The following is a 27258-nucleotide window of genomic DNA, read 5'->3' as shown; positions in this document are numbered from 1 at the left end:
GCCTTCCCTCAGAGACCGCTCGTCTTTCCCCCCCACCCCCGAGCCCAACCGCCGCTTTCGAGGAAGGGGCGGGAGGGAAAAAAAGAAGAAGAACGTCCCCCCCTTCTTTTCTCCCCCCCTCCCATCCCATCCCCCCACCACCACCTGAGGGAGAAAGAGGTGGGCGCGCGCAGGCGGCGGGCGATGTGAGGGAGTGAACGGACGCGCGCGCGCACAGGGAGGGGGAGGCGGCTCTCCCTTCCCCCCCTCCCAATCTTGTGTGTTTGCGCGCGCGCGCCCCTAGCCACCCTCCGTCTTCCAGGGGAGGGGGAGGAGGCCCCACGCGCGCGCGCGCTCCCGCGTCTCCATCTGCTCTCTCCACATCTCCCCCCACCCACCCCGCCTGTGCCCTCGTGCCTGGCCACGCCCCCTTCCTCCCCTCCCCTCCCCCACCTCTTCCTTCTCCTAACAGGCCGCATGAGAGATGTCTGCCGCCAGCGTTGACCCCCAGGTAAGTGGTGGCTGGGGAGAAGGGGGGGGGGTTAAGCTTTTTGTGAGCTGCTTCTTTCTTTCCACCCCCCAAAAGTAGTCATCTTCCTGAATCTTCCTTTGCCTTCCACACCCCATCTCAAATCTTGGGGGAGGGACGGTGGCTCAGTGGTAGAGCATCTGCTTGGTAAGGAGAAGGTCCCAGGTTCAATTCCCGGCATCTCCAACTAAAAAGCGTCCAGGCAAGTAGGCGTGGAAAAACCTCAGGTTGAGACCAATGTTCCCTCTAAGCTGCAGAGTCTTATGAGCTACTGGTAGTAAAGCTGTGAGCTACTGCCATTAAAGTTGTGAGCTACTGCATAAATTATTGTGCTCTGGGGCAATTTTTCCCGAGCCAAGACAAAAAAATGTGTGAGCTGAAGGCTAAAAATCTGTGCGTGAGCTCAGCTTAGAGGGAACACTGCTTGAGACCCTGGAGAGCCACTGCCAGTCTGAGTAGACAATACTGACTTTGATGGACCCAGGGTCTAATTCAGTATAAGGCAGCTTCATATGTTCAAATCATTCCCGCATCTCAGATCCATTCCTTTGCATGTGTGTTCTTCAAGCTCACCACGGCTGCAAGAACCTGGGAATTTCTGCCTGTCTTCTTCCTCTTTTCCCAGTACAGGTGTTTTTGTTATTGGTTTTATTTGCTTTTGCTAACAGCTCCTTTTGGATACGTGTGCTCCCTCGCTCCCCTCTTCTTTTCTCTGCCCCTTAGCATGTTTGGGCTATTTTCAGTGCTGCCTTACATAGGAGAGGACATATCTTAAAATGCTGCAAGTGCACTCTTTAAAAAGTTATGTGATGCTCTGTATGTGTAGCCTAAGTAGGTTTGATTTGGCTGAAACTGTTGTAGAAGAAGACCCGAGATTTATACCCTGCCCTTCTCTCTGAATCAGAGACTCAGCGCGGCTTACAGTCTCCTATATCTTCTCCCCCCACAACAGACACCCTGTATGATGGGTGGGGCTGAGAGGGCTCCCACAGCAGCTGCCCTTTAAAGGACAACTCCTGTGATAGCTATGGCTAACCCAAAGCCATTCCAGCAGCTGTAAATGGAGAAGTGGGGAATCAAACCTGGTTCTCCCAGATAAGCGTCCGCACACTACTGGCTCTCAAACTTTGAGTGGGGCAAACTTTGAGCTTACTCTTGTGTGATGTGTGTAATGGCCCTTAGTGTAGCTGTTGTATTGGGCCCTTTCTTGGAGAAAGAGGATTTTCATTTTGTTCTCCTTGGATGTGCCTTGTTTGTGTTCCAAAACTCTGCCTTATCACCACCTCAGAAGTTGCAGCAGCTATGTTTAGCTCAAACACAGTCTCTGTGTGTCTGGCCTTATCTGTCTTTACTTCCTTACTTAGTTTAGCTGGCATTTTTTGTTTGTTCAATTTTTGTTTGTTTCTTCAATTTTTGTATCAGTCTGTCTTTAAAAAGTTGTTTGTTTTCCTGTATAATCCTGGTGGTTTGTTTTTCCTAAGTCTGCTCCCAGCTTAGGTTGCTCTGATACCTGAATCTCTCACATATTGTTCTTTCTTCCTTTAGATTATTATTATTTCTCTGAAAAGCATTGCTGGGAGCTAGGAAGAGTCTGTTCTCTTTGAAGAAGCATTTTCTTCTCTTTCGTTGTCGTCTTTTTGTTGTCTGTTTTGGCATGAGTGAGGTCCCAACTGTGCTTCACTCTTTCCCCTCTTTAAATGTAATATATTAACTATTTATAAACTGTTCCAAGGGCTTGATTTTCCCCCTGTAGTTCTTATAATAGCCCTGTAAGGTGAACCAGGATTATTACCCATGTGCTAGGCTTGGTGGAGCTGAGGCTTGCCTAAGGCCTCCTGCTGAGTTCATGGTTGAAGTGAGACTGGTGATTTCCCCCTCACCCTTTCGCTTTAATTACAAGGCTTTATCTGCTCTCCATAGCTACCTTTTCTTTAGGTGTCCTCTACTTGATGTGGCACTACTAACTTTTTTCACATATACAGTAGATCTGGTTTTTTTCTGTACCTTTTGCATCATTCTCTTGAGAAATCACTTCTCACTGACTTAAAACACTTCTTGATTCTGTGTGTGAGGAGTTTCTCTGACTTTACTAATTTCCCCAGGAACTTGTTTTCTCTCTGCTTGTTTTTAAATGTCAAGATGTGGGCATTTGTTTTCCTCGTTCCTGTCTTTTTCCAGTGTTGTTTTGGTCTGAGATTTGGGTGTTGTCATCCTCCTCATTCTTTACTTTATAGGTTTAGGTATCCTGGTGATTTTGGTAGAGATAGCTTCTTTCTCTTCTTTGAAGCCTTCCCCTCACAGGGCAGTGTTTGATTTAAATATATCTAGTACACATACTGTCATTTAAAAAAAAAGAAAAGAAATTACATGCTTCTCTTTTGGTCTTTGCTCTGTTTTCCTGCATCTTCACATAACATTTGGTTCCCAGTCCCTTCTTTAGGGCCCTTTTGGAAGCTGCAGTGGCTTCCTCTTTTAAATCTTACATTTGTCATATTCTTTTTTAACTGATTCCTCAGACTCCGTGACACTGTACATATTCATGCTCTTGACTTCCTGTATAGAATTTGTCATTCTGAGATCATTCCATTTAAGTATTGGCTGATCAAACAAGGGACTTTAAAGGAAGAAAAGGAGGTAATGGTTGGGAATTGGGTTAATTTAAATCTAGATGCCTTTGAAAGTTGTCCTTGTTCCTGTAGAATGGTGTGTGCATTATATTTTATGAATGACAATATGCTTACATTAGAATGCAGATTTGTGTTATTTCAAGGGCTCAGCAAGTGACAAGTAATATCTGTTCTTCTCTTTTTTTGTAATCTTGTGATATGGCATGACAGAGACCGAAAGGACAAGATAATAAAGGTAAGGAAAATTCTTATGTATCTCAGAGTGTTCTGCAGAGATAGACTTTGTTCATAAGTGGCAATAGCTGGCTCTCAGTGATGAAACAGCTTCTAATAAATGTATGCAGTAAGATCCTAGGTGTGGTTTCCTTGAAGTCTCCTGGAGTTGAATGAGCTAAATTTCCAGTAAACTGCAGCATAAGATTAAGAGTTTTGGGGACTGTTTACTTTTTCATGCCACTGTCTTTAACAACAGATGCCGTTTTTTTCAACAGTATCATGGCTCATCTTTCTAAGGAAAAATATTAAGTGGTAACTTCATTTTGCAGTTAGGCTACTTCCTCTTCTGTCACCGGAGGATCTGTGGGATTATGGGAGCTGACACATCACCACTCTTTTTCCACTGAGTTCAAACTCCCCTGAGTTCATGATGTTGCAGAGAATTATATGTTGAATTGCGACATTTGATATAACTAGTTTTGGAGAGCACAGTCCTGCTTGCAATTCACGTTATGTGTTTTCAGATTTATTTTATTCATATGCATAGTCTCCCCATCCTGAAATTTCCAAGCAGAGAACAGTATATCAAAGCCACAAGAACTGTATTTTTTGCATTTTCAAAGACATGTTGCCTCAAAGGATTCTGTGCTTTGTCACAGTATGCATGTTGCATGTCAGTGTCTGCAGTTTGCACTTTCACTATTTAAAGGGGTTTAAAGTACATCAGAACAGAGCACAGCAGACAAGTGAGAAATTTCTATAAGTGACTTTCACTTGACTGTGATATGCATTGGGGGGGGGGGGCGGTGCTAGCCCAGCAGCCGTTGCTGTCCTCAAGCAGAAGCCTGGCGGAACATCTCTGCTTTACAGGCCCTGCGGAATTGTACAAGATCCTGCAGGGCCCTAGTATCTTCCAGCAGAGAGTTTCACCAGGTCAGGGCCAGGATTGAAAAAGTCCTGGCCCTTGTTGAGGACAGCTGGACCTCTTTAGGGCTGGGAATCACCAGTAGATTTTGACCAGTAGAGTGTAGTGCTCTCCCAGGGGCATAGTGAAGGAGGCAGTCCCATAGATACGCCAGTCACAAGGCCTTAAAGGTCATTTATCTGTATTAATACTGCTCAAGGCCTTAAAGGTCATTTATATGTATTAATACTTTTAAATCTTTGAACATTTAAATCAGTATTGTAGCTTTCACTATGAAAATGTTCTTGCTATCTTAAATGCTCTTAAAAGTTGGTGGTTTTCAAGCTTCCTGCCTTAAGAGAACTTTTCCCACATCAACTGGTCAGCAAAGGAACCCTTGCATATTTGCATTGGAAACTCAGTTAACATTCAGTGATGTGAGAGTATTGTAGGGTTTTTGTGTAGCACTGACTGTCCCTTTTAGTCTTTGCTGTCTCTCTGCATGTGCTGCCTAAGACCAACTATTCTTTCGAGGTTGCAGACTTTCAGTTAACCTTAGTAGGGATGATCTCATAGAGACGTCCCTGTTAATCTTTGAAAGAATCCTGGCAGCTCTCTAGGCCACCGTTTGAAAGGTTTACTGCAGATTCTACCACTAATTAACAAACACTGGTATTTTTTTAGGACATAAGCTAGACCAGGCTAAATAAGGGTATTTCTAACATCTACCAGGAAGTGTACAATTTCCATTGAAGGCACCAGCATTCAAAGACACTGCTGGCATTTTATTCTCCTCTTTAGGGCACTGCTGCCACTAAATCCCCTTACCTGTAAGTTTCTCTTTTTTCCTTCACAGGAAACACAGATGTTAAGAGTGCACTGTGTGAGCGTTAGTCCTCTTCTTGCCAGAGTTGTGTTGCTGGTTGTTGAAAAACCTGCTTGCAAGCTGCTCAGTGATGGTTATTCAAACTAGTTCTATAAGCAGCAGGGACATATTTGAGTGCATGTGGATTTTTTTTTATCTTGTCGAAATCTGATCCTTCTGGCCAAGAGTTAGCAGTGCTGTAGGATGAAGATTTGTTTACATACACTGTCTCTGCACTTTAGCATATGCTTCACACCAAAACTTCAGAATGTACAGTGTTACAACTGTAGCATTTTTGTTTGTTTCAGTGCAAAATGGATCACTTCATCAGAAGGATACAGTTCACGACAACGATTTTGAGCCTTACCTTTCTGGACAGTCAAATCAGGTTAGTCAGTGCTGCCGAAACAGTGCATGCATGTTTTTTAAGGAGCTTTTGTGGAGTGCAAATCAAGGAATTCTACCGTTTTTTAAAAGAATCAAGTACATACTGGAGGGAAAGAAATTTAGCACTCACACTCACCTTTAGGTGAATTCACAACTCCCACATCACATTTCCAGTTAGAATAACCTTTCATATGTGTCTGCTGCAGATATAAAGATCACTGTTTTTCCTATTGCAGTTAATGCTGAGCTTTTTAATGACCTAAAATGCTTGTAAATCTCAGTGCCAGGAACTGTTACTTAATAGCAATTTGCATTTCAGTACAATTTTGTAGTAGCACATCATTGAAGAGAAACCCAAGAAGTCCTAGAAATGCTCATGTTTCAGAGCACACTGCCAAAGCTGTCGGTGGAGGGGGGGGGGACCAGTTAGCTTCTAGGGCAAATGGATAATTTGTCTAAAACCATAAATGAAAGTATGTCTATAATAGGTGGTCAAACTGCGGCTCGGGAGCCAAATGTGGCTCTTTCACATATATTGTGTGGCTCTGGAGAAGACATTTGTCTCTTTAAATCACTTCTTCGAGCCAGCCAGTGGCTTGGAGGATACATTTAGAATTAGAGTTGCTTTCTTTCCCCCTCCACCAAAGAGCCAGTTTGGTGTAGTGGTTAAGTGCACGGACTCTTATCTGGGAGAACCGGATTTGATTCCCCAGTCCTCTACTTACAACTGCTGGAATGGCCTGGGGTTAGCCATAGCTCTCACACGAGTTGACCTTGAATGGGCAGCTGCTGTGAGAGCCCTCTCAGCCCCACCCACCTCACAGGGTGTCTGTTGTGGGGGGAGAAGATACAGGAGATTGTAAGCAGCTCTGAGTCTCTGATTCAGAGAGAAGGACGGGGTATAAATCTGCAATTCTTCCTTCCCATCTCCCTTCCTCCCTCCCTCCAACATCTGATGTTCATCCTTGTGGTTTTCAAACACCTGATATTTATTCTATGTGGCTCTTATGTGAAGCAAGTTTGGCTACCCCTGGTCCATAAAAAGTAGGTGACGTATGTTCCGTTTCGGACTGTTGCATTCTGTTTTGTTATGTGCATCAACGTAGTGGCCATGATTACCAGGAAGGCTGTTGTGGAGATCATAGTGTAATTCCAAACAAATTGATGTTTGGAAAGCTAACAACTCTCGTATGTAAAACTCCAGACTCCGCATATCATTTCCACCTTTTTTTGTGTGGACAAGAATTCCTCCTCTTATACCGTGAGGTGCCAACTATTTGCAAATGATTCCTTTTTCTCTTCCACCCTTACGCATCTGTTCCACTGAAAAATATTTGCCTTGTTCCATGCTGGATCTGTTGGCTACAATCAGCTGCTACTCACTCTAAGGGTGATGCATGGTTTTCACTAGACACTAAGCGTCCACTTTCAAAGTAAAACATAAAGCAGTGCTCCAAAAACGTAATGCAGTTGGGCTCTAGAAATGACAGATGAACCATTTCCTCAGCAGATGACCATTCTCCCTCCAAGACATCTACTGTTCTGAACCCTCATAGAGGGATCAAGGAAAAGAAAGAAAGAAAGAAAGAAACATTCCATTTTTATGACCCAGTAAGGATTCAAATGTTTGCTATATTTGACCCCCCCCCCCACAGTCTTTGTAGCTTAGGAGTTCCTTGGTTGAAGGTCCTGCTTTATGTTTGGTGCAGTGAGTTGCATCCAACAGCTGTTCCACTGATGGATGAAGTTGCTGACTACAGTATAAATCCCTCTTTGTAGCTGTTGGTGGAATGCTTCCAAGGGGATGAGCCATAGTATAAAATATTGGTGGGGTTTGTAACGAAAGGCTTACTGGAGATTAATCTTAAGATCCTGTATTTGCTGAAGGAAGGGGCACCAGCAGAGGCTCTTAGGCGTTCTTTTCATCATTAGTTGGAAATTGTGTTTCTGAAGTTACAGTAAATCAACCTAACACAGGGATGGCCACACTGTGGCTTGGGAGCCACATGTGGCTCTTTCACATATTGTGTGGCTCTCAAAGCCCCCACTGACCCATTGGCTGGCTTGGAGAAGGCATATGTCTCTTTAAATCACTTCTCCAAGTCAAGGCAGCCAGCAGCTTTGGAGAATTCATGTAAAGTTAAAGTTGCTTTCTTTCCACCTCTCCCCCATCTATTTTCCTTCCTTCGATCTGACATTTGTGTCTTGCGGCTCTCAAACATCTGATGTTTATTCTATGTGGCTCTTCTGTTAAGCAAGTTTGGCTACCCTTGGCCTGATCATCTCCAGAAATGGATGCTGCTGTTTTGATGGTTGATGGGCTTGCTTGATTTCTCGCGCATTTTGTTTGTGTGTTTGAAAGGAATTCATTGGATCATTGGGCTAGCATGCTGGCTTCTATGATTACAGGTTGGCCCATCCTGTTGATTGTATTGATAAATTGATGGTGCAGTCTCATTTGGAATACTGTGTACAATTCTGGTCACCGCACCTCAAAAAGGATATTATAGCATTGGAAACAGCCCAGAAATGGACAACTAGAATGATTAAAGGTTTGGATCACTTTCCCTATGAAGAAAGGTTAAAATTCTTGGGGCTTTTTAGCTTGGAGAAACGTCAACTGTGGGGTGACATGATAGAGATTTACAAGATTATGCATGGGATGGAGAAAGTAGAGAAAGAAGTACTTTTCTCCCTTTCTCACAATAGAAGAACTTGTGAGCATTCAATGAAATTGCTAAGCAGTCAGGTTAGAATGGAAAAAAGGAAGTACTTCTTCATCCAAAGGATGATTAACATGTGAAATTCACTGCCACAGGAGGTGGTGGCAGCTACAAGCATAGCCAGCATCAAGAGGGGATATGGAGCAGAGGTCCATCAGCAGCTATTAGCCACAACATTTTATTGGAACTGTCTGGGGCAGTGATGCTCTGTATTCTTAGTGCTTGGGGGGGGTGCAAAGTGGAAGGGCTTCTAGCCCCACTTGTAAACCTCTTGATGGCACTTGAGGTTTTTTTTTTTGGTCACTGTGTGACACAGAGTGTTGGACTGGGTGGGCCATTGGCCTGATCCAACATGGCTTCTATTACGTTCTTACTCTGTGTGATCCTTCTTGAGTCCCAGTGAAAAAAACAGTAAATAATGTAAATAAATAAAATTAAATGATTCCTGGCAAGATGTTAAAATTGAGGCTATTCTGATAGGGCCATGGTAGAATCCAAGTCGGTACCTACTGGGAACAGGGACTTTTAAGAAGTAGTATCTCATTTGTGGAATGCTTTTCCTGGTGGAGGTAGGTTGTCTTGCTTCTGATCTTCCTGAAAGCACATTAGAGCTGCTTTGTTTCAACAGGCTGTTGAGGAATAACAGTGCATTGTTTGTTTCTTACTTTTTTCTTTAAGCCTTTTGATGTAGCGGTTAAAGTGTGCCGACTCTTATCAGGGAGAACCGGGTTTGATTCCCCACTCCTCCACTTACAGCTGCTGGAATGGCCTTGGGTTAGCCACAGCTATTGCAGGAGTTGTCCTTGAAAAGGCAGCTGCTGTGAGAGCCCTCTTAGCCCCACTTACCTCACAGGGTGTCTGTTGTGGGGGGAGAAGATAGAGGAGACTGTAAGCCGCTCTGAGTCTCTGATTCAGAGAGAAGGACGAGGTATAAATCTGCAGTCGTCATCTTCTTTTTAATAGATTTTTACCATTTTTGTTTTTGTTTAGTTTTTATAAGCTGCCTTGTGGTTAAGCAGGGAGGAAATTATTTTTAAGAAATTTGAGTATTGAACCTATAAACAACCCAGACTGTTTTAATAAAACTAATGGCACCAAGGAGAAGGTATGTGATGCTAAGACCATCACGGTGTTTCGGGATCACTTCTTTGTCCAGAAATAGCCTCCATAAGAGAAACAAATGCTGAAAAAAAGAAGCCTTCCAAACCTTTTTGGATTTATTGCAAATGTAAAGTATTGCATTTAGGTTTGTGTGTTGCTGTTGTGCTTGCTGCTTGCCACTGCTCTCAGCCATTTAATCCCAGACAGCTTCCTCTTCTATAGGGGTGAACATCTGCTAGATATATTTGTAGTATAAGATGTAGGTGTTGTAGACAAAATGTGTTCTCCATCAGTGTGTCCCCTTATGGACTCTGATGGTTTCTGGCTGTGTCTGACCTTACATACTTTTAAGAAAATGACTCAGAATCCCAGTCCTGAGCATTCCATATTTCAGAGCTGATATTATTATTTATTTTGCTTTCTGATACTCAGGGCAGATTAGACCATATATATGAACATATAAAGCTGCCTTATACTGAGTCAGACCCTCGGTCCATCAAAGTCAGTATTGTCTACTCAGACTGGCAGCAGCTCTCCAGGGTCTCAAGCTGAGGTTTTTCACACCTATTTGCCTGGACCCTTTTTTTGAAGATGCCAGGAATTGAACCTGGGACCTTCTGCTTACCAAGCAGATGCTCTACCACTGAGCCACCGTCCCTCCCCATGCAGTCAATGAGATGAGACAACTGGGTTAGCAGAAAGCTAAAAAATATTAAACATGGCATGTTAAGCAAGCAGTCAGTGGTATTTCATAAGGAGGATTACAGTGCTCTGAGAACAAGATAGAATACAGCAACAGATAACGCATGCCATGCTTCCTTACACACCCAGGGAAATGCTGATTGCCAGCATTTTTTTTCCCAACCCAGTTTGGCAAGTGATCCATGAGGTTTTTGTCGTCATATGGGCATGGAATGGGGATGTGTGTGTGGAGGGGGGAGGTATTTGTGAAGTTCTGTGCTATGCAGGGGGTTGGACTAGATGACCATGGAGGTTTCTTTAAATGCTATGATTCTATGATTATCTAAGTTCCGCAAGCCCTGTAAAATGGAGCTCTTCTGCCAGGCTTTTAATTGATCTAGTGGGTGTCCCCTGAAGTCATCGCTTCCTCCAGCACCTTGCTGTCTGGGTGCGCAAGTTATGCTGAGTGCTTCCAGTCTATATGACGTGTAGCCAATGATGTGGATCAGGGTTTTTGATCTTGTCTGATCATTCTGGAATTATGATATTGTTTTGTTTGGATGTGGTTTGTTTAATGTTGCTGGAAAGTTTTGAATGTTGCAAACTGCCCTGACTGAGCCCGCTTGTGGGATAGGGCAGAATATAAATCAAAAAATTAAAATCGAATTATACAGAATACAAAAGTCTACAGGCACATTTTTGTCCTCGAAACATCTCTTGAACCAGTCTTTATATTATAGCCCTGTCGCCTTCTTAAAAATGCCCTCCTGTTCTGCGTGGCTTGTGAAATGCCAGAAGTGTAGATGCTTTCCTGACCTCCTTAGGTGAGCCATTCCACAAAGTGAGGGCCATTTCTGAGAATGTATTTATATAGGTAGTCGTTGACCTTGCCCATTTGCAGGGTTGTGTCTGCAGAGGACCCTGTTCAGGTGAGCAAAGTTACTTGTTGTGGAGCGTCGGAGGGTAGGCGGTCCTGTAGTTCTGAGGGTTCTGGGAACCTAGTATCTCATAGGCAGCCAGTGGAGTGACTGCAGAATGGGTTTAATATGCATGCTCCAGCTAGCTTCTCATAATAACCTAGCTGCAGCATTCTGCATCAGCTGGAGTCTCCAGAGTGATGTTGAGGGGAGTTATGTGGCCTGTGTTACAGTAGTCTAGTCTTGATGTGAAGGTAGGAAGAGCTCTGCTGGGTCAGATAATTTAATCCAGCTGGTTGCTCTGGAGGGTCAACAAGAGGGCAGTAGAGTCTGAGACTTTCCCCTGATAATTCCTTCTGGCACTTGTACACTAATAGACCCGTCTTCCATGAATCTGTCTAATTCCCTGGCATTGTTGTGATAGTTTTCAAGTAGATACCACTGTATAAAAGCAAGGTGATTTTCACAAGTTGACAGTCACTTGAATGAATGTTTGGGGACCTGAGTAATTGAATCATTATTCAAAACCTGAAGCCAGGATGACTTTTCTCATTCACTTTTATTTGTGTCATGTATACGTGATTTTAATTTGAATGCTTCTGCTTACCAAGTTCTCTACAATTCTTGTCTCCTTTTATTCTGTTTGTAGCTTTGAGGAGAGTGCACACAAGTCTGCTGGCTTGCCAGCGGGATTTTAATAGACACGGCAAGCTATTTTCTGCACATCATGCTGACCCCTATAACTAAAATAAGCTCTTTTGTGTGGGCACACACTTTTTTTTGTAATCCTATACATGGTTAAACAGCAGGTAACAGCTTTGCAGATTACTATATTAGAAACACAGTGGCTTAGATCTTACAAAAGTTTTCTGCTGTGGAGAGTAGGGGGAAAGGGGGGGGGGTCAGTATTTTTGCCAGGTCCCTCCCAGAAGCTCTGTGCTCCAAAGTTAGTAGACCCCCCTGCCTCCTCTCGGTAGAAAACTTGGGGTCCAAAACACCATGGTTCTTGAATGGCGATATGCTAAGCAGTTCCGCACTCTTTATCTAAACTATTATTTTGCAACAGGGTTAGAAAATCTTGTGTTCTTAGTCTGGTTAGGTAGTGGCATGGCGGATTTTGCCTATATGCACAACCCAAGATTTGATCCTTCTGACTCTCTTCCAGTGATGCAACACAACCTAGATGATCCAGGAGATATTTAGGGATGGTTAAGTATAGACCATCCTGCTTCAGTTAATGTCCTTTGCAACAATAGTTTCAACTTAAAAAAAAGAAGACTGTCGCTACAGTACTTAGTTTATTTTCTGATCTTATATATTCTTAATGTTTTCTGGCAAGTCATTTTTAACTTCACTCCTGTTGATTTTTAGGGTCTAGCTTGAGTATATGTCAGCATCCTGCAGCACTGGTTATCGTGTATTTTAATCGACCATCCAAAAGCAAATGACTTGTAACTGTGTTCTTTCCAGTTCCTAGTCCTGCAAAGTTACCTTTGGAAAATAACTATCCATAATTCTCAGTGGAGTGTTGTCAGGATTTTTGTCACCCTGTTTTCCATAGTGTGATTTCATGCCTTAGAGGAAAGTGGGTAGAACGACTTGGAAGAAGTCCACTAAGAACAGTCAGTTCAGTTTATTACCTTTATTGGCATACAAACTAAGAGCAGTCAGTGCTATTCCACATTGGTCATTGATACAGCTTTACCCCCAGTACCGTGTGACACAATAATTCCAAATAATGTGAATCTAGTTTCTGCAGACAGCTGTCGGGGCCACTGCCTGCCTATGAGTCAGCCTGCTTTCTGCAGAAAGCCCTAGTTGTAGTTGAAGCTTGCCAGTAGAGTGGACAAGCAGGGCTATTCTAGAATCAGGTGGCCCTGCTGTAGTTTCACGATATTATTAAAACATTGCCACTTTCCGCTGCATCACAGTCCTGTTGTCTAATTAAAAAAAGGAACCATTTTAGATGTTGGTGTTCCATGGAATTTATATGTGCTTGTTTTTAGAACATGAGAAATACTGAATATTTCCCATGTAAGATTTTTTTTAAATTGCAGGAACCTCAGTTCCCAGAAAGAGCAAATCCTCTTAGCTACTGGTAAATTGGCTGTGATAAGCCTTACTATTAGCTGCAGTTTCTGAGGCGGTGTGGGCAAGAGGAAGTAGTCAAGCCTCCCCTTTATTACGTTTGGAGATCTTACTGGGACCCCCTTCCCTATCACCCTGTTCCTAACTTTGTGGCTGGTGTTTCTATAGGTTTTATTGCTGGAAGCTGCTTCAGGAGTCAGTCATTGGCTGCAAAATAGGATTTAAAATGCAGTAAATAAAAGGTCTCTTTGGGGTCATGCAGCATAAACCAAACAGAATATATGGAGTTACATGATATTGGAGTTACAAAATATATGGAGTTACATGGCGACATGATAGAGGTTTACAAGATTATGCATGGGATAGAAAAGGTAGAGAAAGAAGTACTTTTCTCCCTTTCTCACAATGCGAGAACTCATGGGCATTCACTGAAATTGCTGAGCAGTCAAGTTAGAAGGGGTAAAGGGAAGTACTTCTTCACCCAAAGAGTGATTAACACATGGAATTCACTGCCACAGGAGGTGGCGGTGGCTGCAAGCATAGACAGCTTCAAGAAGGGATTGAATAAACATATGGAGCAGAGGTCCATCAGTGGCTTTTAACCATAGCTTATTGTTGGTACTGTCTATCTGGGGCAAGTGATGCTTTTATTCTTGGTGCTTGGGGGGGTGGCACAGTGTAAGGGCTTTAGTGTCCTGGTGCCACTGACGGACCTCCTGATGGCTCCTGGGTTTTTTGGCCACTGTGTGACACAGAGTGTTGGACTGGATGGACCATCGGCCTGATCGAACTCGGCTTCTCTTATGTCCACAAAGATGACTGATGTAGGCTGCTTTACCATGCTGTGATTCTGTGTGGGAATGTTTCGCACAAGAAGAAGAAGATAACAGATTTATATCCCGCCCTCCACTCTGAAAAGTCTCAGAGCGGCTCACAATCTCCTTGACCTTCCTCCCCCACAACAGACACCCTGTGAGGTGGGTGGGGCTGGAGAGGGCTCTCACAGCAGCTGCCCTTTCAAGGACAGAGAGCAACCTACAATCTCCTTTCCCTTCCTCCCCCACAACAGACACCCTGTGAGGTGGGTGGGGATGGAGAGGGCTTTCACAGCAGCTGCCCTTTCAAGGACAGAGAGCGACCTACAATCTCCTTTCCCTTCCTCCCCCACAACAGACACCCTGTGAGGTGGGTGGGGCTGGAGTGGGCTCTCACAGCAGCTGCCCTTTCAAGGACAACCTCTGCCAGAGCTATGGCTGACCCAAGGCCATGCTAGCAGGTGCAAGTGGAGGAGTGGGGAATTAAACCCGGTTCTCCCAGATAAGAGTCCGCACACTTAACCACTACACCAAACTGGCTCTCCAAGACAGTGGCTTAAATTAACTCCTATGAGAATGTTTAGGACAGGGGTGTCAAACTCATGAGGGCTGAATCTGACATAAGACCTTGTTCGGCCGAGCCATGTCAGGTTGGGCCGGGCCATGTGCATACCTATTTATGATTAGGTAGCAGAGATATAAACGTTATAAAGGACACAGACAAAGATTTTTTAAAAAACCGCAAAACATCCTAAAATATTAGCACTTAGTCTTAAAGATGCTTTCTTTGTATTTCTCCCATGGGGCCCGGGGAACTGGGCAAAGGAATCTCTGTCTCTTTCCTTCCTTCCCTAGGGAACCAGGAGGGGGAGGAGCCTCAACCAATAGAAGGAAGAGAGGCGTGGCTCAGTAGCTCCTCTGTGCTTGGCAAAGCAAGCTATTCCTCCCCCCCTTCCTCCCCAAGGGAGGAGCCTCAGCCAATGGAGAAAATAGAGGTTTTGCTCTGTAGCTCCTGTGCAATTGAGCAAGCCTGGCAAAGCAAGCTGTGATGCAGAAGGAAGCAAGAGAGAGCGAGAAGGAAGCAGATGACAGCCAGTTGCTTGGGGGCCTGATAGGAGCACCCAGGGGCCTGATTTGGCCCCCAGGCTGCATGTTTTACACCCTGGTTTAGGGGATAAGAAATACTTCAGGAAAGAGCATTTACTAGTTTCAGTGGAAGTCCCATCTATTTAAATCTTCGTATGTTCCAAAATTGCTGCATGATAAAAATGTAGCTTTGGAGTGCAAAAGCTAGAAGGCTCTGGGCTAGAAGGAATTACTGGTCCTTTCATGTGAATTATTCACCCTTGCTTTTTGCACTTGCTGTATCGTGTGACATGAAGTAAAACAAGGATGCCAGTTTCTAAATGCTGATTAATATTGTCCAGGTAATTCTGAAAGAACTACACCAGGGAGTGCACCCTTTTCAGGAAAACCAGTGTATAAAAATGCTGCAATTTGTGCTGTTGATGATGTTCTAAATGTCCCTTTTTCCTTTTCTCAGAGCAACAGATATATGCATGTTCATCATTATTAGTCTGCTCTTATGGTTATTACTTAAAGTGCCAAGAGCTCTGGCACAATAGAAGCTGGTGGTAAAGGTCTACCGCCCCAAAGGGACTTTCAGATCAGAGCATGCAAAGAATGAGCAAAAGGGGAGGGTTAAGAACATACTAAATACAGCAGAAAGATTGGACAGTCTTAAGAGGGAAAGAAGCTATGGAAAGGTAAAAGGTAAGACAGGCTTTATTAAGAAACACAAAACTAAAAACCCAAGTGGCATCAGGGACGTGATCTGGGAGAGATTTTTAAGGTCAGAAAGCTGAGATACCTTAAAAGAGCAGGGAGAGCAGGATGAATGAGGGCTTTTCCACGTGCTCGACATTCCTGATTTTCTGGGCAGTCGATTCACAAGCATTCTGATCAGCTTGGGCACAGTTCATCCACACGTATGCCTTCTGCATGTTTACAGACTTGGGAGTCAATTTATTTTATTCTGTGTGTGCCTTAAATCAGGATTTTCAGTGGAAGGTGCTGTCATCTTCGGTGGCCTCACAGCACCCTTTATTTTTTGCCATTCATATTTCGGTATCATGGGTGCATTTTTTAAAAGGCACTAAAGTATCCATTGCAAAGATATAAGAACAAAGGCAGCACAGTACTTAAAACAGAAGGAATTTGGTTGCTATTGTTGTGTTAATACTAGAATGTAGGGGATTTAAATTTCCTGAAGCATTTCTGCTAGCTTCAGTTTCACACTGTGACTACCTGAATCTGAATTACTTCTCTCTCTCTCTTTTTTTTTTAACAGAACAACAGCTACCCATCAATGACAGATCCTTACTTGTCCAGTTATTACCCGCCTTCTATTGGCTTTCCCTACTCTCTCAGTGAAGCGCCGTGGTCAACTGGAGGAGACCCTCCAATCCCATACCTCACTACCTATGGACAGCTCAGTAATGGCGACCATCACTTCATGCACGATGCTGTTTTTGGACAGCCCGGGGGACTGGGGAACAACATCTACCAACACAGGTTTAATTTTTTCCCTGAGAACCCAGCTTTCTCCGCTTGGGGGACAAGCGGGTCCCAAGGGCAGCAGACTCAAAACTCGGCATATGGGAGCAGTTACAGCTACCCACCCAGCTCTCTGGGCGGGACAATCGTCGATGGCCAGACAGGATTCCACAACGATACTTTAAATAAAGCTCCTGGGATGAACAGCATCGAACAGGGAATGGTCGGGCTGAAGATCGGCGGGGATGTCACAGCCTCCGCTGTGAAAACAGTAGGCTCCGTGGTCAACAGCGCCGGGATGACAGGCGCTTTATCTGGCAACGGGGGCTCAAGTATAAACTTGCCAGTGTCAAAGCCAACCTCTTGGGCTGCTATTGCCAGCAAACCTGCAAAACCTCAACCCAAGATGAAAACAAAAAGCGGGCCTGTAATAGGAGGAGCTTTGCCTCCTCCGCCCATCAAACACAATATGGATATAGGCACTTGGGACAACAAAGGTCCCGTGGCCAAAGTCCCAACTCCCCAGCAGATCCCGTCTCCTCAGTCGGTCCCGCAGCCGCAGATCATTCAGCCTATTCCTGCCCAGCCGCCTCCGCTGACCCAGCTGCCGTATCAGAACCCTCAGCCGCCACCCCCTCAAAATCGGTGGGTGGCGCCCCGCAACAGAAACGCAGCTTTTGGCCAAAGCGGAGGGACGGGCAACGAGAGCAACTCGCCTGGGAGTATTCCAGCGAACTCTATCCCTGGTGGCGAGTCCCACCCCGTTCTCGAAAAGCTGAAAGCTGCTCACAGTTACAACCCTAAGGATTTTGAGTGGAACCTTAAAAATGGACGCGTGTTCATCATCAAGAGTTACTCGGAGGACGACATCCACCGCTCCATCAAGTACTCCATTTGGTGTAGCACAGAGCACGGGAACAAGCGGCTGGACAGTGCTTTCCGCTCCATGAATAGCAAAGGCCCCGTATACTTGCTCTTCAGTGTCAACGGCAGCGGACATTTCTGCGGAGTGGCAGAAATGAAGTCTCCGGTGGACTACGGTACCAGCGCTGGTGTCTGGTCTCAGGACAAGTGGAAGGGGAAGTTCGACGTCAAGTGGATCTTTGTGAAGGACGTGCCCAACAACCAGCTGCGACACATCAGGCTGGAGAACAATGACAACAAGCCAGTTACAAACTCCCGCGACACTCAGGAGGTGCCCTTAGAAAAAGCAAAACAAGTGCTTAAAATTATTGCGACGTACAAGCACACAACCTCCATCTTTGATGACTTTTCTCATTATGAAAAGCGCCAGGAAGAGGAGGAGGTAGTGCGGAAGGTAAACTGGCTCTTATTCAATGAAGGGAATCAGGGTTCCTTGGAGGGGGGTGGAAGAGTAAGATGTTTAAGAAGTAAACAATCCTTTTTCAGTTCTTTTTGTGCCCCAAAGTAGCACACATCCTTAATCCATAAGTCATAGTGGCAAGTGATAGGCGGTGGGCTTACAGAGCTGTGTTCTCATAGGGGTGGGTGGTGTTGGTGTTGCCAGATCTATTAGTAATAATGCTGACAGCCTTGTTGGTTCATTTATTTCTACATCGGGAGACTCCAGTGTTGATGGCAGCTGTATTATTTCTGTAACTCAAAAAAAAAAAAAATTCTCGGATTATAGGTAGAGTGAGAATTGAGGTACTAATAATTTCCAAAAAAAAAATTACCCCACAATTGCTGGGATTTTCAAGAGAATATAATTAAGAAGAGGCTAGCAGGGTAGAGTTGAGGGATGGGTATCAAGTGGTGGTGAAAAGCGCCGTCAGGTCACAGCCACTGTTCTCTCTAAGCTGAGTTAGTGTGAGCTAGCTCACAGATTTTTAGCCTCCAGCTCACACATTTTTGTCTTCGCTCAGGAAGGATGACCCCAGAGCACCATAATTTATGCAGCAGCTCACAACTTTAATACCGGTAGTTCACAAGACTCTGCAGCTTAGAGGGAACATTGCAGCTGACTGATAGCAACCCTGTTGAGATGTTCAGAGGTGTTTTGCCATTGCCTGCCTCTACATAGCAACTCTGGGCTTCTTTAGCGGTCTCCCTTCCAGATACTGACCAGAGCCAATCCTGCTTAGCTTCCGAGATTGGGACATTCTGGGCTCTCCCATGTCAGGGCATCAGTATCAGACACTATAAATAAATCTTAAGTTTGTTCATTGCACACAAACTTGCTTAAATGTTGGGCTCACGTGCTCTCTTCCTCTTCCCCTTGTGCCGCATGCCAAGATTGAAGACAGGTCTTCAGCTAACTCCAGTTCTGATGTCCAAATGTGGTTGCCTTCACTGACTGAGGTTAGTTATATTTTCCCCCCAGGAACTGGGGTTATTAACTGATATTGTTTGCTTAGAAATGTGGTTACTTGCGAGGACTTACCCCCAGTTAGTGAAGGCACCCCCATTCAGATGCCACAGCTATTTGCAGTTGAGAGACCTGCTTCTTTAGTCTCAGCGTGCTGCAGGCAGGGATGGGGGAGGGCCGCCAGCCTCATAGTTCATGACATTTACAATCATGAACAAACTCGCCATTTGTTTCATATCTGACTGTTACCTCTGTGGCAGCTGAATTTCCATTTGGCCCTCTTTGTCAGTGCGAAGCCCAGCAATAATGCAAAACAGAAGGCTAAAATTACCTTGACCTTTGAACTATTATATAATGACATTTGTTTGTATTCTTAAAAGAATACATGATATTCATGAAAATAGATTCATGGGAGGGGGAGGAGAATTTAAAGGGCTGGATCCTGGCTCGGTTTTCTTTTCATCGAAGGCACTTTCGGCCGTGGAAGTGAACGTTACTGACTCCCCCTTTCCCAGTGCTGCCCACAGATCTCCCTGGGGCGTGGGGGGGGGGGGACAGGTGGCCCTCAGGAGCAGCATGAGAGGCAAATTAGGGGTCGGCAGCAGGAAGAGAGAATTGGTGGAAATTTACCCCTTTGCTTCCATTGCTGGAAAATTTAGTCTAGATCCCCCACCCAAACGAAGGATGTAGAGGTGGGAATAACTAGGGTCCCACCAAGTCCTTTGATTGTGGATTTGTGGGTGTCCTTTGCAAGCAAGTGAAGCTTGGGATGCCCCCCGCTTTGGTCCAGTAAGGGAGCAAGATCACTCCTTGGCCAATAGAGTGGATGTTAAGCACAGCACTCCTTTCAACTGCTCTCTGCCTAAGCGTTCTTGTAATTAGCACGGTTCTGTAGTTTCTCAGCAGCTGATGAGGCTGTCTTCACTCTGGGAGGGTGCAAAATAAAGTGAAAATATAATTTTATTATTCTGTTGAAATTCCCAAAGTTCCCCATGTGTTTCACCAGCACTGATCTTGTATTCTTTTGAAAGAAACATTGCAAGACTAACAGCTTCGCCCGAAAAAAGCCTGTTGGCAAAACATATAGGGAATTTGGGGGGAATATAACTGTAATTAAAAAAAAAATTCCCCTTTACTTTGCACCATTGGCCTTATCCTTGTTTTAACCTCTTAGTGACTGCTGTGATATTTTTATTTTCTCCTTGTTTTCAGTCCCGGATTAGGAAGTCACTGAGGCCTGGAAGATTTGCCTCTTCTAGGCTTTCAGTACCCAAAAAGAGGCAGTTGCTTTGGAGGAAATCCGGGTTTGCAGATTTTTCTACACAGGCCCACCTTATCAAGCCTCCTGGGTCTAGCTCTGTCCCATTTCTTTTTGTCAGATTATGAACCTTTCCATTCCTCCTCTGGGGAGCCACAAACCCAGTATGGGGTCTGTTTGGCTTAGGGGTGGGGCAGTTGCAAGAAATAAAGCCAGTTCTAGGTAATTAAAGGTTAGAAATCTTGCTGGCTCTCAGAGATATCAGATAATCCTGTTTCAGTGCAAATAGGGTAGATTGAGAACCTGTTGTCGTTTCAATCACTTTGGGAGCAAACGCTTTAGTCCAAGGGTGGCCAAACTTGCTTAATGTAAGAGTCACATTGAATAAACGTCAGATGTTTGAGAGCTGCAAGACATAAATGTAAGACACTGGAGAGCTGCAAGCCAAGGAAGGAAGTCAAATAGATGGGTGAGAAAGAGGTGGGAAGAAAGCGGCTTTAAATGCATTCTCCAAGCCACCAGCTGGCTTGATTTGGAGAAGTGATTTAAAGAGACAAGCCTTCTCCAAGCTTGCCAATGGGGCGGTGGGGGCTTTGAGAGCCACACAATGCGTGTGAAAGAGCCACATATGGCTTCCAAGCCGCAGTTTGGCCACACCTGCTTTAGTCCATTCGTTAGAGTTATACCTGGGAATGCAGTGGGTATTCGTTGTTTCCCTGGAAGAATTTAAGGCAGACGCCTCTGTTCTTTTGCGGGACAGGCTTTTGTGAGTGTGCCGCTTGTGGAAGCAGCACATTCCATGTGAGATCTCCACTGATTTCCACAGCCCCCCCCCCCCCCCCCATGCTGTTCCTGAGTGTCCTCAGACTTCTAGAAGCAGGATTTGTGAGGCACAACAGGCTGCAGCAAGAAGGGAAAGGGAAATACTACTTTGATGAAAGGAAATACCATTTTACACAGAAAGTGATTAGAATGTGGAGTTCGCTGCCAGGGGATGTAGGCCACAGGAATGAACAGCCTTAAAAGGGAGTTAGATTCATGGAGGATAGGTCTGTCGATGGTGGCTGAGGGGAACCTCTACATTCAGAGGCACTAATCCTCTGAATCCCAGAGCCAGGAGGCAACATCAGGGGAAGGCCTTGGCCTCTGTGCCCTGTCGTTGGGCGTTCAGAGGAATGCGTTGGCCACTGTGTGGGAAAGGATGGTGGAGTATATGGGCACTTTGTCTGATCCAGCAGAGCTCTTCTGATGTTATGAAGACAGAGATAGGAATGTTCCATTCATTGCTCTCAGTGCATGGAATCTACCCCGCTCTGTTTAGCAGTTACATGAAATGCCTCTGTCTCACAGTAATCATGGTGTGGAGAGGGTGAGGTACTATCTCCTTAAACTGAGTTTTAGTTTGCGGAAGCTCTTTGTACTAGTACCAGCTTCTTTTAATTGCCAGGCATTTTATTCCCCTTTACTGTAAAACCAAAGTTAATGCTTGGCAAATGGTATGCGCGATAGACTTTTGTCCAAATGGTATACACAGTTTACCTTTGGTTTTGTTAGAGTGGTGCTCAGCCGTGAAGTCTAATATGCCCGACTTGTTTACATCAAAATACTTTTTGAAAAAATCAGCATTGTGGGGTTAGGCTGAAGCTTGAATTAAAACATGAAGCTTGAATTAAAACATGCCAGTGGCAGTTGTAATAAAATTAAGATTCGTGGGCCATAATCCCAAACGATAATTTGTGTAAGGTCAACATTTTCACAGTTTTTGAAGCCTTCTCTGCAACAGTTTCTGTTCCTGAAGTAACAAGTTGCTGTCAAGTGAAAATGCTACCTTGAGTTTCAGCTTTTGGATGGCCTCCCTTACTATATAAAAAAGTTCGCATTCAGATTTTTCAGCGCATGCTTATTTATTGAGTTAGCGAACGGCTGCAGTGGCTTCCTGGCTGAGGATACAGTTGGGAGAAGCAGCCTCTCTAGGACCATAAATAGGCTGGTTCAGGTGCTAAATCGCCCTTACTGCTTTCAAGACCCCACCCTCTGCTTTGAAAGTGGTTTGCCCTGATGCAGCGAATTGAGAGTTCCCTTTAGTGCATTGGACTTCTGATGGTACATTCCTTTGGATCCTGAATGTAGCCTTGCCATGTTTCTCAGGAATATCATTTATTTACACTTCTACAGTTGGAATTTTTAGTCTCAAAGAGGAGTGTGGAACATGTTCCTCATGGCTTGTTAGCCGAAGGGTCACATCTAATTTAGTGTATTAGCTGCATGTAATCTGTGCATCTTTTCATAGATGTGGCTAATGCCAACCTCCAGTTCATAAGTTTTCTTAATCTTTTAATTTATTACTTTGGATTTGGTCCAGACTAAATTGTTATTATTATTATTTATTTATTTCGCGAATTTATAGTCTGCCCTTTCCCAGGATGGGCTCAGGGTGGATTACAACATAATAGAACAGTGAAAATCAAACAATAAAACAGTTAAAAATTAAACAGTTAAAACCATTAAATAAAAATGAAATAAGGCGGCGTCGGTGGTGTGAACATAATTCACAGATTGAGAGACAGGAATCATATGAACATATGAAGCTGCCTTATAATGAATCAGACCCTTGGTCCATCCGTCTTGTCTACTCAGGCTGGCAGCGGCTCTCTAGGGTCTCAAGCTGAGGTTTTTCATGCCTACTTACCTGGGACCTTCTGCTTACCAAGCAGATGCTCTACCACTCTGAGCCACCATCCCTCCCCCAAATAGGTGTCTTGGATGTCAATTATCAACAGTGTCAGCCCGGTCCCTGGTTATCAGTACGGTAGTCAGTGCCGGGAGGCCAGTTTAGATGGTATGAGGACGTCCACCTGCCTCAGCCAAGCTTCAGCAGTGGATGGAACTTTCTGGCCTTCCCCCATCCACTGATCTGCACAAAATTGTGTCCAGAGGGGGGGAGGGAATAAAGGACCCTGGGGAACAACACAGTGGAGGTTTGTGGTTGAAAGAGGGATGTCAGTGGAAGTTAACAGCTCAGTCTGGATCCAACCCCATGAATGAAAATCTGTGCAGGATCTTAGAAAAAAAAAATCAGAATATAGAAATTAAGCTGAAAGACTAACATTTGCTGCCTTGTTTGGAATACATCTGTCAGCTTTTATTGCGAACTTGGGAACTTTTATTTTGAAAAGGAGACAGTGAGGATTCTAGCACAGGCCCATCTGTATGTGCATGTTAAGTGCGGTGAAGTCGCTTCCGACTCATGGTGACCCCAAGAATTAACAACCCTAAAAATTAACACTCTTCAAAATGTCCTGTTGTTAACTGATTTGCTTAGTCTTGCAAAAGGAGGGCTGGTAGCTTCAAAACTAGTGCAGCATGAGCACACGCTGCATTCCCCTGGGTTTTTTCTTGCAATTCTATGTAAATATTAGGAGACTTAAGCACATCATACACTTGAACAAAATGTGTGTCCTGATTAAAACAGAAGCTTGCACATTGCCTACCAAATGCACACCAAAGGTCCCTGACAGCAGTGTGTTGTGGCAGGAAGGCCACCTTAAACCAAACTGCTGGAAGGCTGCTGCCTCTTCCTGGATCCTGTGGAAAGAAGGGGAACTGAGGGTGGGAAGAAGAATCCTCTCCCCCTCAGCAAAAACACATTTTTGGCTGATTTTGTGAAATCTTGCCTGAAAGACGCGGCTGTGGTACTCTCTAGAAATCCCGCTGCAGCAAACCCAGTTGTACCTCTGGGCGCCCATTGAACTTTGTATGGTGGGGAGAAAATGAGTCTCGTTAGCACCACAAAGATTGAGATGTGTGTTAGTTAGATAGCACCTGAATGTTCTTGTTTGCTATCAATCAGTGCCCTCTCCTTGGCCAGTGCTCACTAAAGGAGGATCCTGCTTCTGGCCTGATCCTCTCACTGGTTCATGTATTTATTGCACAAAGCTAGTTGTGGGGATACAGAGCATATGCTTCGTGTGCTGTGCGTTCAATAGACTTTCACTGCTGATGGACACTTCTAGCTGTTTATGGGGGGGGGGGGTGGTGGTGGATTGTAGCTGTAAAGACATTTATATCCAATCCCCATCCTCTTCCATCTCCCTTTACTGATGTAGTTAGCAGGTCAGAGAATGTGTTACAGAGAACTTGACATTAACAAATATTACCAGAACACTAGAGATACAAGAGCGCACTGAATGTTATTTAATCGGGCAAAATTGTGAATGCGGGACCAGGGTTATATTTGTATCAGGGGTCCCCAGTGTGGTGCTCATGGGTGCTGTGGCTCCCACCAACACCTTTTCTGGCACCCACCAAGTGTTTTTAAGAAGTGGGTGGGGCTAGGTAGGGCTTTTGCCCAGCAAGACTCCTGATTGGCTATTTGTGATTTGATTGGCTATGGAGAGGTTTTGTTTTAAATGTTGCCTTGGCAGCTGCTTTACAGCACAGCTTGCTGTAGTGGTTGAGAGAGGCAGACTGACCTGGAGAACCGGGTTCAATTCCCCACTCCTCCTTCCCATGAAGCCTGCTGGGTGACCTTGGGCCACTCTCAGTCCTCTCAGAGCTCTCTCAGCCCCACCTACCACACAAGGCAATTGTAAGCTGCTTTGAGACTCCTTAAGGTAGAGAAGAGCTGGGTGTGAAAACCGGCTCTTCTCCTCTACACTTTTACTGAAGTTCAGCTGTGGAAATCATTTTGTGGCTGACTCTGCCTCCCACAGCGGCCTTTTTTGTGGCAGCCATTTTGTTGCTGCGTCCACCATGCTGTGTCAGAACTCCAGATGAGCACTCAGGCTCAGAAAGCTTTGGTATCCTGGTCTGTATTCTTAATGAAGACACCCTGTTGTTTCACAGGAAGGCATCTTGAATGTATGTAATTTCTTTGGACACTTAAAATGCACTTAAGATAGGGACAAGAATTGTTTTGTGTGGTTGCAATAAAGACCTGCTTCACTGCTTTCAAAATGCTGCAGCGGCAGTAAGAGTACTTGTGCCTTAAACGCTAGTAAATATTATTGCGCTATACAGAGCTTTATTTGTAGCAGGAACTCCTTTGCATATTAGGCCACACCCCTGATGTAGCCAATCCTCCTGGAGCTTACAGTAGGCCCTGTACTAAGAGCCCGCTAAGCCCTTGGAGGATTGGCTACATCAAGGGTGTGTGGCCTAATAGGCAAAGGAGTTCCTGCTTCAAAAAACAGGCCTGGCGTTATAACATATGAAGCTGGTTTATACTGACATGTAATATCTACTCAGTCAAGACCTGTAACATCTACTCAGGCTGGCAGTGGCTCTCTGGTGTCTCATGTTGAGTTCTTGCACACCACCCATTGTCTGATCCTTTCCACTGGAGATGTTGGGGATTGAACTTGGGACCTTCTGCATGTTAAACAGATGCTCTATCACTCAGCCACAGCCCCTGACCCAAAGCCCACACAGTACCTTAATACCACAATAGAATTTGTCTTGAAGTTGCCACAAGTGTCCTTTTTCTACCTGCAGCAGACAAATAGGGCTGGCCCTTCTGGCTGTGTCTTTTAAAGCTTGCGCAATCGATTGTTTCGGGGTAGCTTTTTTTTTTGTTCTGAATTCTAACAATGTATTTTTCTCTTTACAGGAACGTCAGAACCGAAGTAAACAATAAGAATAGACATATATAGCTTGAGATATATATATGTGTATATATATCTGATATTAAAATCTGATTATGAAAAATTGAATCTTTTTAAAAAGAAGAGTACTCTGGTACCATATTCTGGCATCAGAAGACTGAAAAGCTTTCAGCTCCAATATCTTTTTGTGTGTGTGTGCGTGTGCAGGGGAGAGTCAATGGTCGCATCTTTAAGTACATTGTAATTTTTTTTGTTTTGTTTTTTGCCCAGGTGAATATGCGTTGATTTGTATCTTTTCTATGTAAAAATGCTGTAGAATCCCTGAATAAAGGTGTTACCTGTTTTTCTTTTTTTTTTTAAAGAAAAAAAAAAGAATTTTAAGTTGGTTAAACAGTCTCATCTAATACATGATTATAATTCAGTATTTTGAAAATACGAGTATCTCCCAAAGACTTCAGCACAAATTATGTTTACTAATCTGGAAATTCACTTTAATTTTGTATCTGTGTCCTGTATATCCTCTTGTCTCACCATTCCCACAGTTGTTTTGATTTTTTGTGGTATAAAAAACACTTCTGAAACTTTCATTTTAAGCTCATTTATAGGGAAACCCCAAGCACCTCTTAAAATTTTGACACCAGCACCACAAGTTCAGGTTGAGTTTACCTTTTTCCTCTGTTCCATTGATGATTTTGTTTAAATGCTGAAAGTACCCCTTTTGGCTGTTCTGTAGAAAAACATAAATTCACAGGGCCCTTTCTTGTGCAAGCTGCATACATGAAAATTGCTAGAACGCACAATTGTGCTCTTGCCTGACTCTCAGTCATCTCAGTGGGACTTTTCATGTGAAATGTTCCCCATGGGTTGTGGCCTTAACAGCATTTGAAAATAGGGTTTTTTTCCTTTCGTATTTGGTGAACTGGTGCTCTTATAGGGGCATCTGCTCTGTATCATACTGCAAAAGGCAAGAAACTTTTCTTTTTCTGTTCTCCCATCGTCTCGTTTTCTTCGTGGCTTTTATTGATTAAATTATGTCGACATTGCAAGGGGCTTGTTGCAATGTGAGGGTTTTGTGAGGCTGGTTTTCAGCTTTCTGTTAAATCCCTCCCCCCTCCCTTTTCACTTCTCAAAAATGCCATTTAAAATTTTATACCAATAATGGTGAGCTTTAATATAGAATCTTAGTACAGACACACATGATGGATTATGCTTCAGATGTTTAAAGTTGACGGTGTGTGTAATTTTTCTTTTTCTGTTGGATGAGTAAAAAAAAAAAAAAAGCCTACCGTTTTAAGAAATGGGATTTGCTGTCATGTTTTTGTGGAATGAGGGAGCTGTTTTGAAGAACCAGCCACCAATCGGAGTTTTCAAAAATTAAGCATGAATTCTTTGGTGCTCATGCCTGTCTCTCTAGCACACTGAAGTCTGCACGTGTATCGTAGAGGATCTTTTACTTATTCTTAGAAAGCAAATATCTTCTGAAAACATATTTACTCAAAAAAAAAGGACCTCCAATTTAAATGAAATTTAAGCTGTATCATTTAGACTTGTATTTAGAATATATAGCTTTTGTCTCTGGACTGTTACTTATGGTGTAAGGAGTAACGGACAGCATCAGATTTAACTTTTTTTTTTTCCTCTAGGAGAATACAAGCCTTAATAAATAATACCTACTTAGCA

General features: G+C 44.0%; 1 protein-coding gene across 2 annotated transcripts; it reads left to right on the top strand.

The window, feature by feature from the left end:
• Positions 1 to 355: 355 nt before the first annotated feature.
• Positions 356 to 27258, top strand: YTHDF1 (YTH N6-methyladenosine RNA binding protein F1). 2 transcript variants are annotated; one of them, XM_060230649.1, is made up of 6 exons: positions 356 to 490; positions 3346 to 3370; positions 5429 to 5508; positions 16183 to 17706; positions 18645 to 18710; positions 25584 to 27258. In XM_060230649.1, exons 1-6 carry the CDS (start codon positions 464 to 466, stop codon positions 25608 to 25610), a joined length of 1749 nt encoding a protein of 582 aa, XP_060086632.1. In that variant the 5' UTR covers positions 356 to 463; the 3' UTR covers positions 25611 to 27258. The 2 variants fall into 2 exon arrangements, with proteins under 2 accessions (XP_060086632.1, XP_060086633.1); XM_060230650.1 differs by lacking the exon at positions 18645 to 18710 and having other exon boundaries at positions 384 to 490.

This window comes from Heteronotia binoei, chromosome 2 (assembly GCF_032191835.1).
Source record: "Heteronotia binoei isolate CCM8104 ecotype False Entrance Well chromosome 2, APGP_CSIRO_Hbin_v1, whole genome shotgun sequence".
Lineage (NCBI taxonomy): Eukaryota > Metazoa > Chordata > Lepidosauria > Squamata > Gekkonidae > Heteronotia > Heteronotia binoei.
This window is presented reverse-complemented; position numbering and strand designations above follow the sequence as displayed.